General features: G+C 29.5%; 1 protein-coding gene across 1 annotated transcript; it reads left to right on the top strand.

The window, feature by feature from the left end:
* Positions 1-5,451: 5,451 nt before the first annotated feature.
* LOC105138218 (dihydroneopterin aldolase-like) lies at positions 5,452-6,803 on the top strand. The gene is made up of 3 exons (XM_011044257.1): positions 5,452-5,566; positions 6,140-6,338; positions 6,474-6,803. Exons 2-3 carry the CDS (start codon positions 6,142-6,144, stop codon positions 6,676-6,678), a joined length of 402 nt encoding a protein of 133 aa, XP_011042559.1. The 5' UTR covers positions 5,452-5,566; positions 6,140-6,141; the 3' UTR covers positions 6,679-6,803.
* Positions 6,804-17,449: the final 10,646 nt, after the last annotated feature.

Genomic DNA, 17,449 nt, shown 5'->3' with positions numbered 1-17,449 from the left:
TGATGGGAACCATACGGACTCTTGACAAGCCAACATCACCATTATTACTGAAAAGTGACAACTCTTGACTCGAGGGCAAGAACCAAAACGCAAATGGGAAGGAGACAGACATTCCAACACCACCCCCCACCCCCGTTATCCGGCAGGTTTTTCTGGCGAAGTATGACCTGAGATTCCCATGGCATAATTAAAAGAAGAAGAACAAAAGTTTTTGTGAATGACATATGGTACCACGATCTCAGATTTTTTATATTTGTTGAGCAAATAGGTTTAGCATATTAAAATGATACCACGCTAAATTAACTTCAAATGATATTGTCAAAAGTCGTAGGTTGGCTTGGATCGATGATTGTCAAAAGTTCACTTTGAGTCGCGTGGATTACACGCATGATTTTTCATGTACATCTCCGTACCACTAAAAAACAATATTATTTTTTAATGATATTATTAAAATATTTGATAAAATAAATGTTATATATATATATATATAACATTTCATAATTGTTATTATTAATATATACATATACTTTAGTCACAATTTTCTTAATTAGTGGTAATTGTGGTATATTATTAACAATACTAGATATAAAGACACTTGTTTTGAATATCATTAAATTTTAATAATATTTGAAACTAAATTTTGTAGATTCAATGTCAATTAAGTTAATTATATATCATAATTGTTAGTAACTGGTATTTGTGAGAGAGAGAGAGATAGGGATTTAGCTAAGCAAAATATAATGGTGTGTGAGAGAGGGATTTAGCTAAGCAAAATATAATGGTATTTGTGAATGCTTTGTTATCAAAATAAAGGACACTCTAATATTTAAGTTAATAAACGTAGAAAGAGAAAATAATATATAGAAAAAGAAAATAGAATAAAGTTGCAGGGAGTGTGTATATGTGAATGTTGTGTGTTTTTGTGTGTGAAGTATATTAAATTCTTAAATGTTTGATTGTGGTTCCTGAAATTGTTGAATGGTTTCTACTCATATATCAAATTGTCTGACCTTTCTTACAAGGTGACCAAAATTTATAGACCTTGGTCATGTCTGCTTATCTCGTAGAGCATAAAGAGTGGTGCTCAGGTATCTTGGTGTGAGTTACATGTATCTTATAGAGTGTGGGGATAAGAGTCACACTATTAATGAAAAAGTTGGTATTGTCATTGGTTGTGCTTATTGTGTTATTAGTGAAGAAGTGTGCGTATAAGATAACTAAAAAGTGGTGTCTATTCAGCATAGAAAGATTTCATGTGTGTCCTAGAATGTGTCTACACAGTCTTGGGTACTTAAAAAAAATATAGAGAGGTATGTATTAGGGATAGTTTTTAGACAAAACAAGGTGAGTGTCTAATGTCGAGCTAATCTGTCTAGCTATTTAGGTTTATCTTGAATGGCTAAAAATTCTAGCTGCTTGAGCATGGTCAAAATAACTAAAATATTTATTGATGAATTTGCTATAATATCATTTGCCCCTTTAAATCTTTTAAACAATCATATTTGGAAGATTTTGACCAATAAAAATGGAGGAAAGAAAATACTTATTGGTTTATACAATTATGTTATCTTTTCATGGCTTTCATTAATATGCCTGCATGAGAGTTTTTCTTACATATATAATGTGTTTTTTTTTTTTTTGCAATAGTGAGGAAAGTTTCATTAGTTTTATGTGTGTTATTAGGATATTTTAATAGAGATATGAAGATCTTATTGTGAAGATTTTTTGGTGAAGACTTTGAGATATATTTAGAGATATAGAAAACTAAATAGAAATGGGAAGATTTTATCATAGAGATTTTTCATTAGAAACATGAGAGAAACATTACTACTTTTATAATATATGAAAATTATTTTTTCTTAGGTAGTTAATCATAGGATTTTTCTCTTTTTATTCTAGTTGCATCTTATTATTCATAAATTATTAGAGGTTTCTTCTAGAGATTAATATTTCTATATTCTTTTTCATGGCATGACATTACTTAGTGTGATAGCATGATTATGATGAAAATGATTGAACTTGTTAGGATTTTTTGTGCTTGTGTCACTCTTCATATAAGATAGGTATTGTGTAAAAGCATTTCCTTAAATAGCAACGAATGCCTCAGAATGTATAATGATAAAAGATTTTATTAAGAGTTTATAGAATGTCAAGCGAATGGATCCTTGGTGCTTTTCTTGGAAGCCCTAGTAAGAGACTGATGACATTGTAGAAATTTACTCTACAGAAATAAAGGTGTTTTTTTATTTGGTCATACTTACTTCTTCTACTCTAATATGGTTCTTCATTGCATGTTTCATATTGAGGAGGATTCTATCATGGAAAGTATATAAGTGTTATGATAAAGAGTAGTTGTATAGTTCACCAATTAGAACTTTAATGGCAATGAGTTTGAGTATATTTTTCATTTTTAACATTTCATTGTCAAATATTTAGAGATATTATAATGTTTTCATCTTTTTATTAGGTGATGATGAAGAGTTCATTCATACTTGTTTTTTTTGTTTTTTGCTAATATGCTAGTACTAAAATGAAAAATGAGCTTAACGCAAAGATCATGAAGTCATGGATGGAGTTAAGCTAAAGACTATTATACCATATCCAAAAAGATTCATAGAATATTGTCAGGAGAACTTTACATATAACATGGCTCTTTTGCATTACAAGCTTTTGAATGCTTCTGATGTTTTATATATGCTATATAGAATATGTAAAACCATTGTAATTATCTAAATTAGCCTTCATTGAGATATTATTTTGGTTGAGATGAATGTGTAACACTTGATAATATAGTGCATAGTCTCCTATTTAGTGCAAATGTTGTTTATTCTTAATATCTTATGCATGTCTCATATCATGTCTATGTCTTTTTTAAAATGGAGCATACAAATGAGACTCAGAAGAAGATTTGGTGGTAAACAATCATATGACTATGACTTATTAAAAAATGTCATTTATAACGAGAACAACTCCTTTGTAAAGTTAGAATATCGTGTCTCCTTCTATTATATTCCTTTAAGAAAATAGAGTTGTTTCTATGTACCTGATGCATGTAATAGAGCTAGGAATTCCTATAGAGGGAATAGAAGAGTGCGAAGATATTTTTGTATAGCTAAAATAACATTTATTAAGTACTTTCACTCAATAAGATATTTGTTGGAGATATAAAGGAGCTGAAGTTCTTGTGATGAGAAGATTAATTACTTTTTTATGTCCTAGGGTGTCTAAGTTGTTTACTTTGAAAAGTAATTGTTGAGTAAAAAGGTGTAAAAAAAAATGAATTAGCTGATATTTAAGTTTCTATAAACAACACCACTAATAAAATCGTAAAAACTTCATACAAGAATTAGATTTTCCATAGATTCATCCTGAGTTGTTAATTGGTCTTAAATGCAGGCTTTTGTCTCTAGCCAAGGTTATTCATGAAAAACAAGTCTTTGATTTGAAAAGTGAATACTATAATGTTTAAACTAGTAAATGTAGAAGGGAAAAATAATATATATGAAGAGAAAATATAATGAAATTATAAAGGGTGTGTATCTGTGAATGTTATGTGTTTCTGTTTATAAAATTGTTGTATTGTTAAATAGTTGATTATTATTTCTGAAATTGTTGAATATTGTTATTCATGTATCAAATTGTTTGGAATTTTTTACTTGTCACTAAAGTATTTATGGACATTGATCACGTTTACATACTCTATATAGTATGGAGAGTGGTGCTTAAGCACCTTGATATAGTTACTAATATTATGTGAAGTGTAGGGAGAAAGTTTGAACTTTTGATAAAGAAGTTATGTTATCACTAGTTATAATGTTTATTGTGTAATGTGAAAAAGTTTAGATATAAAATAATTTATTATCAATGAAAAAAATGATGTGCAAGATGTTCATCAAGCCGGACCACCAAAATTAAACCAAATTTGACATTTCAACTTACTAATTTTTCTCTTGAATTTTTTAGATAATCAAATTTATCATCCAAAATTATTCACAACCTCTAAGGCATGCATTCCAACTCCTAACTCCTGATGATATATATTAGATATATATTCACATCCAATATAAAACTTGAATCTATAATTGCCTTTCAAAAAGATAATTTGAAATATATTTTGGATGGGTTGGGTCTTTTAGTATTTCTTAAAAAATAAAAATAAACATGGCAAGTTATTAAAAAATTAAAGAATTTTTGGATATGTTATCTTTAGATTAGTTTTTGCATTAATCAATAATAAGTTTTCTTTTTAAGAGCACAATTTCTATTAATCTTTTGGATAAAAAAATTTAATAAATTTTCTAAATGCTATCTTTAGATTTTGATACCTAAAAAAAAAAAGAATATACCTCTTTAAAAAGATTACTTAGGTATTTAATGTCTAACTTTTGTTTTTGTTTCTTACAATAGACAATTTTCTTTAAAAAAAAAATACATTTTTCTATTAAAAATAGAAAAACCTTAAATATAGCCCCACAAATATTGGGGTATTATAAATTCTTCTCCCCAAATAATTTTTTTATGAATTTTATCCTCAAACAATTTGGATTTTAATTCTGAATCCTTTTGTTAGAATTTCTTGATTAAAAAGCATTAAGTTTCTTTCAACACAGGGTCATGTCATATAAAAAAAGTGCATTTTCAATGCAATTCGTGATCAAATAAAAATATAATAACTTTCTGAAATTTTAAAAATAAAATTAATTTAAAAAATTGTTGGGAGAAAAACTTGAGAGTAGGGGCAATTTTTAAATTTTGTTAAGAAATAAATATTTATTTGATTTTCATGTATGTTCTTTGCTTTTTAAGCTTTTCAAAATCAATTTCCTTATTTAAAACTATACTATAGTATGAAACCCTGAATTAAATCACATTGTTTTTCACTATCATGTCATTAGACTTTACAATTACAGAAGAAATATAACACAATGATGGATTATTAAATTGAAAATTTCTAGGGAATTGGATATTCCTTGATTAATTAGGTAATTAATAACTTAAAATAACTTAATATGAGTTTTAAAACTTGGAATGTACTATCAAATAAAATTATTCATGAGTAAATTCAAACCAAGTATATAGTTGAATATATTTTGTAATACGATATATAATATTTTTTAAAAGTGTTTTGAGTTTTTATTTTTTTATTTTTTAATATTAATATATTTAAATGCTTAAAAATCATTTTAAAAAATCAATAATATAAAAAAATTTAGAAAGTAATTTTCAGCATAGGTTCAATCATGCCACTACACATTTCGATAGTTTTCTAATATATTTTTTATTTAAAAATATATTAAAATATTTTTTTTAATATTAACCTATTAAAATAATAAAAAATATAAAAAATAAGTTTTATAAAAAGGCTATCTCATCATTAAAATAAAATAAAATATAAAAATAAAGTTAGCTGACACTATAAAGGCGGAGAAAAGTAATGGTGATCTGTTGGTAGGCCACCAGGCCCACCACCATTCAATCGCTTCAAAAACTTGCATTCCATTTGGGTGGGTGCCAACTCATTAGTTACAGAAGCACCGCACAAGATTTCCCATTTTACTCGGTGAAGGTAAAGTGTACAATTCAGAATCTTGTTCTTTGCTTGCATAATTCGTTGATGCTATGCTAAATGATTTGTTTCTCTACCGTTTTCGGCCATGTTTAAAAATTTAGCTCCTTTTGTAGCAAAATTTAGCCCCAAAATCTCCAATTTCATCACTCTTTTAAGTGCATCATCTTCGCTATTAGATCCTTGAAGAAGCACCTCATCCATTCTCATTTCACAACCCAGAATTGAATCGGTGGATTGACTCCGTAAGTAAGGTTGATGAGTTGGGGAAGTGTTTGTTGCACTCAGAATGCGACTCAGTGAATTGACTTTATGCTATTTTCCCCTTTGTTTGATTGGATTGGATTATTGCGTTTTAGCATGTGAGAAGCATGACTGTGCAATGCACAGCAGGTGTTCGTTATTCTGACTCATTGAAAAGTGAGTAATCTTCAACTGTCCAAATGGGGAAGGAAGACGAAACATTTCTTGTTGAGCATTTTATGGCCACAGTGAATATGTTCCCATTTGTGCTTGGGGATTTGATCTTTTAATCCTTGAGTCCATACTTACGTATAATACTATTTTAAGCAGCGATGGAAGATGAGGAAATAAGAGGGGGGGACAAACTTATATTAAGAGGGCTGAAGTTTCATGGTTTCCATGGGGTGAAACCAGAAGAAAGGGCATTGGGTCAGAAGTTCTTGATAGATGTGGATGCTTGGATGGATCTTCAGGCTGCTGGCAAATCTGACTGCTTGTCAGACACTATTAGCTATACTGAAATTTACCGGTGAGACCTTTTCGTGCTTACAATCGGTTATCCAGCATTTAGCGTTTCACGGCTCCTTAAATCAAACATGCATAATTTATGCCTACTAATTAAGTGCTTCGTTTGTTTCGATTATTGACTTGGGTCATCTAACAGCATTGTTAAGGAAATTGTTGAGGGACCGCCACAGAATCTCCTGGAGTCAGTGGCTCAACTGATTGCTTCTACCACGTTGTCCAAGTATCCCCAAATATCTGCTGTTCGTGTGAAAGTTGGGAAGCCTCATGTTGCTGTTCATGGTCCTCTGGATTATTTGGGTGTTGAGATTCTTAGACACAGAAGCAGTGACATGCCAAAATAAATTTCTAGTATTTAATCCATTAGGCATCCCAGGTTGTTTCATGTTTGTTTGGAGTTAATTCTCAAGTTGTGTTTGAACTTTAATACTTCTTAATGGACCATTACATATTTAACTCTGTTTTATAATCTTCAAATTGCAATGGAATAGAAATCATGGAATGACTGATTTCATGATTAAAAACAAAAATCAACATGTAATTATTGGTGAAAGTGCAAGTGTAATGCTATACAAGACCGTCATGTGCTGTGACAGAGTCTCTCTCTCTAAACGATGACCAGGAAACTATATCCTTAGTATTTCTCCGGGAAGGCGGCCTTGGAAACTGCTGCCTCTGTGCATTTGCGTACAGTCACTAAGCAAATACACCAACAAAAGCCTTGATCCCAAGCTAGCCAGAGTCGGTTATGTGTATCCTTCCGCACCCTTAAACATTATCATATACAAATACTAAGGAAAAAATGTGAGTGGTTTTATTATTATCAAGGAAGTACAATTAAAGTACATATATATCATCGATAATATATATATCAAGCTTTTGCAATCACATGTAGCCATTCCCTGAGACGAAAACAAGATCACTCGTATCACTGAAATTTCGAATGCATGTTCAGCCATCATTTTAGATGAAAACAGGATTGCTCACATTCCAATGCTTTGGCATACACGATTCTACAAAACTTGTCTCAACAAAGATGCCAGGACATGAAAGGGGATTTTTTTTAACACTTCTACAGAACTTTCTACTAGGATTTGAAATATGGAAGAGAAAAGCTGGTTCATGCAGCCTCACCACTTGGTTGTCGATCAGCAGCTTTGCCTTTGCGGTTCCATATTGACGTGGTCTCAATAAGCTTATGTGGTACCAGCTGCCTTTCCTTCTTACTGAGCTTGCGGAAATTGTGGACTCTTAGCTTGGCGATCTTGGCCTCCTCCTCAGGGGTTGTCTCCCTTACTACTACTGTCAGGCGACTCTCGGGCCTCTCTCTAATTCCACATTTTCCTTTAGCATGGTAGGAAATTCTTTTCTTAAAAAATCCCTTTCCAACAAATGCTTCAGCTGCATGAAAAAGAATACATGCAGGATAAGTAAAGTTTAGATAGAAGAGGTGCAAGTTCGCTTGCATTACTTACCAACAAGCAGACGATCCGGATCTAATCCATGATTATGAGTTGCATTTGCTCGAGCTGAATGAATAACCTGCAAAACACAGACTTTAGTTTCTTTTATTTTCTTCTTTATTTATAATGTCAAAAACTTTAGTCTGTTGAAGTTGAAATACTGGCTGCTACTAGAAAGCGCAAAAACTGCTGGTCTATTCCAAGAAGTGAGGTATAAGCCAACAGAGATCAGAGACTTGACATGATTTCAGAGACCTTTTGCAACTAAGAAATGAGCGTGCATCATAAACATTAAAGTTATAAATGCTCATATTTTAAATCATCAACACAATGATATTTTGCTTGTTTAATTAAGGCATGGCAATTAAGGAAAAAAAGAAATGAAAAGGTAGTGTCTAGATTTTTGATGGGTAGTCTGTGACCCAACTTATAAGCTGGTTTCTGTTTTCTCATCCTCAACAATCCCCATCGCATTGCAGGGAACAATGAAAGACACTCCAATTTATGACTGAATCTATCAGACTCAATCACAACTTGGAAACTCTAACAGGCTATAAAATAGTTACCTGGAAGACGGTTTTTGCAGCTCGCTTTACTGTCACTTGCAATTGCAATAGTGCATCTTCAACGCGCATGCCACGAACTAATGCAGCAACCAAGTTGAGCTTCTTAGGACTCTAAAGCCAGCAAGCCAAAATTATTCAAACAGTTAAGGCACATCCTTATTCAATTCATCTGCAGAAGACTAGAGACTGGCTTGCCTAGTCTTAGTCTTTTAGACCAGCCCTACTCCATCCATCTTGGCCCTATTGATCAAGGAACATCATAATAGGGCTTCCAAGTACTATATAAATGAATCTATTACATCTGAAAACTTATCCTAAATTTTTGAAACTATTGAATATTAAATACAACTCAATGAATTTTCACTTCATAGGATTACAAAGAGCGACCTTGAGAGCATAAAAGTAGGAAATGATTCACACCACAACTATTATATTCATCTTCATAACATTTGAATCTTAGGAGTCTCGTCATCTAAATGGATCCAAATCCCAGCCAATTCACAACAGATGCAATATATGTACTAGTTTTGCAACTCATTCTAATTCTGAAACTTAAATTACTAGATTGAAATAATTCCAACCAAAAACAGAAGATGACTAGACTTTCTACATTTCACTGTCCAAAACCATCTTATTATCAACTATAGCAACAAAAGAAGCTTTATATAAGTTGAAACACAAAGTAATGAAGTTTTATCTCATTTCAAGGACAATTTGATCTCGCAAATAACACACCAAAGTCACTTAGTCCACTCGCTCAAGTTGATCTTAGGTATTATATGAGTATTTTATTGATTATCAGTAAAATAATCACCTAGGATCTTTCATGAAAGGAGAAATTTTGAGGAGTTATAAATTCATAGTCCAAAACCATCCTTTTATCAACTTTATCAAAGAAAGATGCTTTATATAATCACCAAGAATCTTTTGCAAAAAGTGAAAATTTTGAGTTATAAATTCATTGTCCAAAACCATCCTTATTAACTTTGGCAAAGAAAGAAGCTTGATATAAGTAGAAGCACAAAGTAATGAAGTTTTCTCTTATTTCAAGGACAATCTGCTTTCAAAATTAACACACCAAAACCACTTTGTCAGCTTGATCAACTTGACCTTAGGTATTATATGAGTATTTTCTTGGTTATCAGTACATTGATCACCAAGGATCTTTTGTGAAATGGAGGAATCTTGAGGAGTTGCAAATTAAATTGTGTGATGCATAAGATAAATGTTGCATCTCATACCATTTTTATGCCCTTTAACACTGCTTGAACCTTTTCAGGTTTAGGGACTGCCTTTTGTTCAGTTTTTCCACTCTCTAATGCTAGCATAGGAGTGAATGGAGATGAAACAGGTTGCTCCTCTGAAGAATCTGCTAGTAGTTTCCTTGAATTGGAAATGCCCTGGAAAGATGACAGGAGCAGCAACTTATGATTGCACAACAAAGGGGGGAAAAAAGAGCTTATGCAGGATAAAATAATCCAAACTTTATTAGCAACTAACCTAAATATACTGTATCAGTAAAATAAGTACATTAAATCAATAAACTGTGATGTCTACACAAGTCAAATGAAGGTGAAAAAAAAAGGAGGATATATCAAGTCTAAACCATCAAATCATACTGCCGATGGCTGTTTAATTCCAGGTAACAGACAAAACAAAGGCCAGAGTGTCTAGCATCCATTCTAAATCAGAAAATTCATATTAATTAGTAGTTTATGTAAGCGAACAAGAGATCAAAAGAATATGCACAAAGAGATCCTTAATTGGCATGTATCAGGATAGCCAAAGACACAATCATCGCATCCTCCCATCCTCTAATGGTTGACGCTTTACAAATGCAATTTTTTTCACTGTCAACTTAGTAATTCATTAGATTTCATTTAAACAAATCTGACACAGCTGGCAGTAAGTAATGGCGGTCCATAACAACAAATAGAACCCATTTTACCATGAAAAAAAAAAGAATGAAATTCAGAAAACTCATAACAATATAGCAAAAACAGAAAACCAAAAGGGGGGTGGTGAATTAGCATTACCGCCTGTTGCAAGAACTGATAAAAAGGCCTTGTCGAAACATTAGCATAAGGCAATCTCCACAACCTCGGTAGATAAGGCAACTCACCTGCCAAGAAAAAAAGGAAGTAAAACTCCACATTATTATCATTCAACCCCTCAAAAAAAATAAAAAATCTAGATCAAAATAGAAAAACCCGTATAGCTAAAAATTTCAAAAACAGATTAAAAAAAAAGAGTGACCAGGTAAAAGAGAAGAATCCAAGCGAGATGTAGTGGTGGTAGTAGTAGAAAAATGGGCAATGTGATTGTGCTCTGCACTTCTTCTCCCAACTTGACGAATCAAAGACTGTAGATGTCTTTGCCAACCCACCATGACTTCAAAACCCTATACATGAAATAGTGGAATTTATAGAGAATAATGTAAAACCCTAAACCCTTGTCGAATAAGCCCAGATTCCATCTCTGATTTTTACAAAAAAAAAAGAAAAAAAGAAATACATGGAAGACTATCATTATTACCTGATTCAAAGAAACAGTCACTACAAGCTGGTAGATAGTGTTGTTAAAAGAATAGACAAATGACACCAAACGGCTTCTTCTAAGCGAGAAGCAAAGACGAACAGCAGCTCCTCTTCAGACTTCAGACGCAGTGTAAGTACAGCTTCAAGGGTTCGGGTTGGGCCGGGAAAATGACAAGTTAAGAAAAGCCCAGCCCAAATAAAACCCCAACAAAGATTTTCTCTTTTTAGTGTTATTAAACTTGATTTAGTTGATCTACTTAATTACTCTTTCCAAAAGTATTTGAAAATATAGTGTAAATTATATTTTGAAAATTTTAATTTTTTTATTAAAATTATTTTTTTATATTTTTGAATATTTTTGATATATTGATTTTAAAAATAATTTTTTAAAAATAAAAAAATATTTTAATATATTTTAACACAAAAAATATTTTAAAAAATAACACAAATATATTTCTAAACAAGAGCTCCATCTAGAATTTGATTTGGATATATCATGCAGTGGAAATTGATTAAGATAAACTCTGTTAATGTAATTAATTATTTAAAATTAGATGGGTTAGGGTTATTATTTATTTTTTTAAAATAATATAATTTTAATTTTATTAAAATAATTAAAATAATATGGTTTTAAATAGATCCGGGTCAATTTTGAATTATTTGTTCAATATGTAATATGAAATTTTAACTAAACTGGATTTTATAAGTATCTTACACAATATTTATTTATAAGATCACCTTATATTTAAATTCTAATTGCATAAACACACCAGATATTTGTGCGCTGCTTTTAGTTTCATGCCATGCTTTTAATTTATTGCAGTAGAAAATCTTTTAGTTAAGTGGCTTTTTTAATTAAAGTAATGAGATAAGTGCTTTTCTTATTTTTCAAATAATAGCCCTTCATTGTTGTTTCAAGGCCGATAAAAGTCACTTAAAACTTGATTTTATAAAGAAGATCTACAACTACAGGGTATTATTCAATATTGTCGTCAAGATTATTTTTTAAAATATTTTTATTTTTTAAAATTTATTTATAATATCAGCATATTAAAATAATTTAAAAATAAATAAAATAAATAAAAAATAAATAAAATAAATAAAAAATATTTTTAAAATATAAAAATAAACAAACTAATATTTGCTACTATCGTCACTTTGATGGTAATGGTTACATCATAATTTGAGGTGTTAGTTTAATATACTTTATAGTTAATCAGTTGATTATATATGATATTATTATATTCATATAAATACATATTTATTATTTAAAAAGTTTGATTTATTTTTAATATTCATATAATATTATATTAATTAATCTAAAGTAAAGATAAAATTCATAAGATAAAAATATTTTGCAAAGACAATTATAAATTTGATAGAATTATGATATTTTTATTGCATCAAAACATTATTTCTAAAATATTTCAGGTCAATGCTCTTTTAAGTATTGGACATTTATTAGAATTGTAATGACTAGTATATATTATATTTTTTTTCTTATGAAAAAAACAACTATTTTCATAAGTTAAGATATAAGATATAACTAAAATTAATATATAGATATTTGTTATAAGACATGTACACTGAATTGACATGTATGAGAGTTTCATATGAAGAGATAACTTATATTTATTGACATGCATGAAAGTTTCATATGAAGAGATAACTTATATTTATGAAAAGACTTATGTGAAGATTATGTAAATGATCTTTAAACTTGAAATCACTTAATCATCTAATAAAGAAATATATTATGTTTCAATCATGTTACATGTTATTTTAATTGAGATAATGAAATGATAGACATTAAGTATAACATGAATTATATGAAAATATTTAAGTAATCAAGAGATGATTTATCACTTTAGCTGAATTAGAGAAAATATTTCATCTATTCTCAAATAGTATTAACTAAGAAGAGATGATTTATCACTTTACATGAATTAGAAAAAATATTTCATCTATTCTCAAATAGTATTAACTGAGAAATTCTTGGCTAAAGTAAAATGAGATTTGAAAAGAGTTTCAAATCTTATTCAAATAATCAATAAATATGATATAAATAATAAAGATGATTTAGCATGACAGATATACTTCATGCTTTAATATTAAATTGGAAAATCAATAAATATTATAAAAAGAATAAAGATGATTTAGTATGACAGATATACTTCATGTTTTAATATTAAATTGGAATATTATTGATGAAAAGATATTAATTACACTGAGAAATCAATCAATAAAAGGTTAAATCAAACCACTAATGACTTTTCTAATATTTGGGAGATCATAACACGTTGTTAAATGATGCATTTAATCTTTGAATATAAATTAATCAATTTTTAAATTGATAATAAATTAAATTATTTAATTAAAATTAAAATTTATATTTGAGCCAATATATTAGAAACTTAATGGGTCACACACATTAAAAACCATCAATCAGAAATTAAGTTAAGGTGATTTAATTAAATATGAATTGATTAAAATATATTTAGAAATTAAAGACTAGAATATAATTAATATAGTGATTATATTTTTAGATATAAAAAATCAAGTAAGGATTTAATTGAGTTAATTTCTAAAATTATTCTAAATCAGTATATAAATATTATTAAGAGATAAATTGATAGTTTATTAATTTATAGAGTTTTTTATATTTCCTTATAAATAATAAGATATATCTCTTATTTTATTGGAAGAGTGATTGTATGTTAGATAGAAAAATTACATAAACACAATATTTGAGCTAACACTCTAGGCATAGCAATTCCTCTTTTTAAAATAGAGATTTAAAATATTTTTCATACATGATTTGTATAGATTATAATTAGAGATCAAATAATTTGACGACTTGTGATTTGCATCAATCTAGTTTTTAAAAAATTATTCAAAATAAAAAAAAAATTAGATCTTTAGATAATAAACCTCTAAACAACTCTATATTTATATTTAACGAGATTTTAGAAACTCCCGAATAATTTTATTTTATAATTTATATTGCGTATATGATATTCAAGAGCCTAATACGAAAACCTAAAAAAAAATACCAAATTTAGGATTGCCAAATTCAGGATTTTCCAGGTAAAGGTCTAACAGAAAGATGAATTAATGCTTCTTTCATTAAATCCATAAGATCCAATTGTGTTAAAGTTGTTTAACTCTACATCAATACGATTAAACTAACGTAAGAGACATAAGAGTTTGCCTTTCCACACAGATTTCAGTGATTGCAGCTTCAACTCCTCCATATTTGAAGATTCTAACATTTCAAACGCTGGCATAGCCCTTCGTACGACAATCTTGCACTGCATTGGAGCCATACTGAAAATATAACATTTGTTATATATATATATATAATACAAAGTGAAAAGTGTGAATGTAAATAATCAATATGAAATATGTATTTAAGAATATTTAAAATATATGTGAGTAATTGATATAAATATATCTTTTGGAAGTATTTATAAAATATGTATGTGATTGTGAGCAATTATTATGAAATATGTTTGTTTGCATCATATATTATTATGAAAATGGTGTGATGGGATATGTATGTGGTATGATGGCTCATACACATGGTGTGATGGGTTGTGCATGTGGTGGTGTGATGGGTTATGCTCATGTTGTGATGGGTGATGTGTATGGTGTGATGATTTATTTAATAGTATGAAATTTACTAACCGAATCTTGTGTTTGATAATATTAGTTTGGGGTATATTTATTCTGTGTCATGGAAACTCATTCCTTCCACAATGATTTTTATTTAAGGAATAAAGGAAGGCAATTGATGATTAATCAATTATTAATAATATGATCATTATTTGGATATTTATTGTTGAAGGTCGTTGTTACATACTTTTGATTATGATTTATATAAAAAAGTTTTTCTTGATATTTGATTAATGAAGTTTATATATGAAGTCTTTCTTTACGAGGTTTAAAGGTGTAATTTAGTCGGGTTAGCTTTTAGTGACTATTCATTGGATCATGTGGTAATCATATTTTTTTTATGATTGATCTTTGATATTTTTAAAGTATGATGATTATTAAATCTGATTAAGGTTATAATCTAGATTATAAGCTAAATGTGTTACCTTGATTTGATTTAAATAAATCTAAAATATCATTATTTTGATATTTTTAATATAAAAAAATAAATTAATGTTGGATTTATTTTTTAAATTAAATTTATTTTTAACTTTTTTTTAATAATTCAGGATATCCAAACTAGCTTATGAACATTATGATTAATTTTTAAATAGAAGTGACAGACATCCATATAAAAAATTTAATCAAGATACTGAATATATTCAATAGCCTAATACGAAAACCTAAAAAAAAATACCAAATTTAGGATTACCAAATTCAGGATTTTCCAGGTAAAGGTCTAACAGAAAGATGAATTAATGCTTCTTTCATTAAATCCATAAGATCCAATTGTGTTAAAGTTGTTTAACTCTACATCAATACGATTAAACTAACGTAAGAGACATAAGAGTTTGCCTATCCACACAGATTTCAGTGATTGCAGCTTCAACTCCTCCATATTTGAAGATTCTAACATTTCAAACGCTGGCATAGCCATTCGTACGACAATCTTGCACTGCATTGGAGCCATACTGAAAATATAACATTTGTTATATATATATATATAATACAAAGTGAAAAGTGTGAATGTAAATAATCAATATGAAATATGTATTTAAGAATATTTAAAATATATGTGAGTAATTGATATAAATATATCTTTTGGAAGTATTTATAAAATATGTATGTGATTGTGAGCAATTATTATGAAATATGTTTGTTTGCATCATATATTATTATGAAAATGGTGTGATGGGATATGTATGTGGTATGATGGCTCATACACATGGTGTGATGGGTTGTGCATGTGGTGGTGTGATGGGTTATGCTCATGTTGTGATGGGTGATGTGTATGGTGTGATGATTTATTTAATAGTATGAAATTTACTAACCGAATCTTGTGTTTGATAATATTAGTTTGGGGTATATTTATTCTGTGTCATGGAAACTCATTCCTTCCACAATGATTTTTATTTCAGGAATAAAGGAAGGCAATTGATGATTAATCAATTATTAATAATATCATCATTATTTGGATATTTATTGTTGAAGGTCGTTGTTACATACTTTTGATTATGATTTATATAAAAAAGTTTTTCTTGATATTTAATTAATGAAGTTTATATATGAAGTCTTTTTTTATGAGGTTTAAAGGTGTAATTTAGTCGGGTTAGCTTTTAGTGACTATTCATTGGATCATGTGCTAATCATATTTTTTTTATGATTGATCTTTGATATTTTTAAAGTATGATGATTATTAAATCTGATTAAGGTTATAATCTAGATTATAAGCTAAATGTGTTACCTTGATTTGATTTAAATAAATCTAAAATATCATTATTTTGATATTTTTAATATAAAAAAATAAATTAATGTTGGATTTATTTTTTAAATTAAATTTATTTTTAACTTTCTTTTAATAATTCAAGATATCCAAACTAGTTTATAAATATTATGATTAATTCTTAAATGAAAGTGACAAACATTCATATAAAAAATTTAATCAAGATACTGAAATAAGAGAATAAATCCTTTCCATAACCACCATTTGGCCACATCATGAAATGCAAGTTTATTTTCAACATGGTCATAAAGTTGCAGTAGCACTTATCGAGATGTTTGTGGTAGGTCAACAAGTCTCTTTTTTTTTTTTTTTTGATTTACGTGGGGTATTCGGGTTAGTTTACGCGCACCACGACTAATCTCCACAGTCCACTAAACATCCTGCAAGCCCAATGAACAGATAAGGCACTGCGGGGGTGACATGCATGTATGGTAAGGCTCGAACTCAGGTGCAGAAAAAGAAAATAAACCCCTCCTACCACTTAAGTAGAACTTTACTTACAACAAGTCTCTTTATTGATATGTCATGTTCGATCAAGTTTAATAATATTATCCAAAGATTGCCCGCAGCAGTACGCATGCATCTGCCTTGTTACATACTTTTTTAGAAGGCTTAGCCTGATGGTTGTTGTTCGGTTTGCTCCCTCCTTGTGAGAAATTTCCTTCTTATAACATTAAACAATAAAAACAATTTACTTGGTGTTAACATTATATCGAACAAGAGGTAGACATGCTGATCCTACTCATTCATTGAGTAGGGTTTCTAGCAAAAGCTGCATAGCGACGGTGGGCTCTCCGATTCAGGCATCCCATCCCGCATTAAATCCCAGTGTCCTCTTCCACTAAACTCTACTACCTACTTTGCGAGCCAAAATAATTGTTGTCTTCCTCTTATTGCGTTTCTGCTCCCACCCACTTGCGGCTGATGAGCGTGTCTTTCCCACCTTAAAACTTCAGATGGCAGTCTTTATTACCTGTCAATTCACGCCTCCTTCAAGGCAGTTGCCGGCTGGCAAGTGTTCATGCAGCGGAGGAGCATCAAGATTCTTTGCTGAGTGGGGGTGTCTTTTAAGATGCTGAACTTTATACTCCATAAAATATCTTGTGGATTAC

The sequence above is a fragment of the Populus euphratica genome, unplaced genomic scaffold (genome assembly GCF_000495115.2).
Source record: "Populus euphratica unplaced genomic scaffold, PopEup_1.0 scaffold74.1, whole genome shotgun sequence".
Taxonomy (NCBI): Eukaryota; Viridiplantae; Streptophyta; class Magnoliopsida; order Malpighiales; family Salicaceae; genus Populus; species Populus euphratica.
The sequence above is the reverse complement of the archived record's forward strand: the minus strand, read 5'-3'. Positions and strand labels throughout refer to the sequence as shown.

What these genes read in the sequence shown, in the direction of transcription:
- LOC105138218 (XM_011044257.1), top strand. Translation starts at nt 6,142, where the DNA reads ATGGAAGATGAGGAAATAAGAGGGGGGGACAAACTTATATTAAGAGGG. An exon ending in AGCTATACTGAAATTTACCG is followed by an intron (nt 6,339 to 6,473) that starts GTGAGACCTTTT and finishes GTCATCTAACAG; the next exon opens with CATTGTTAAGGAAATTGTTG.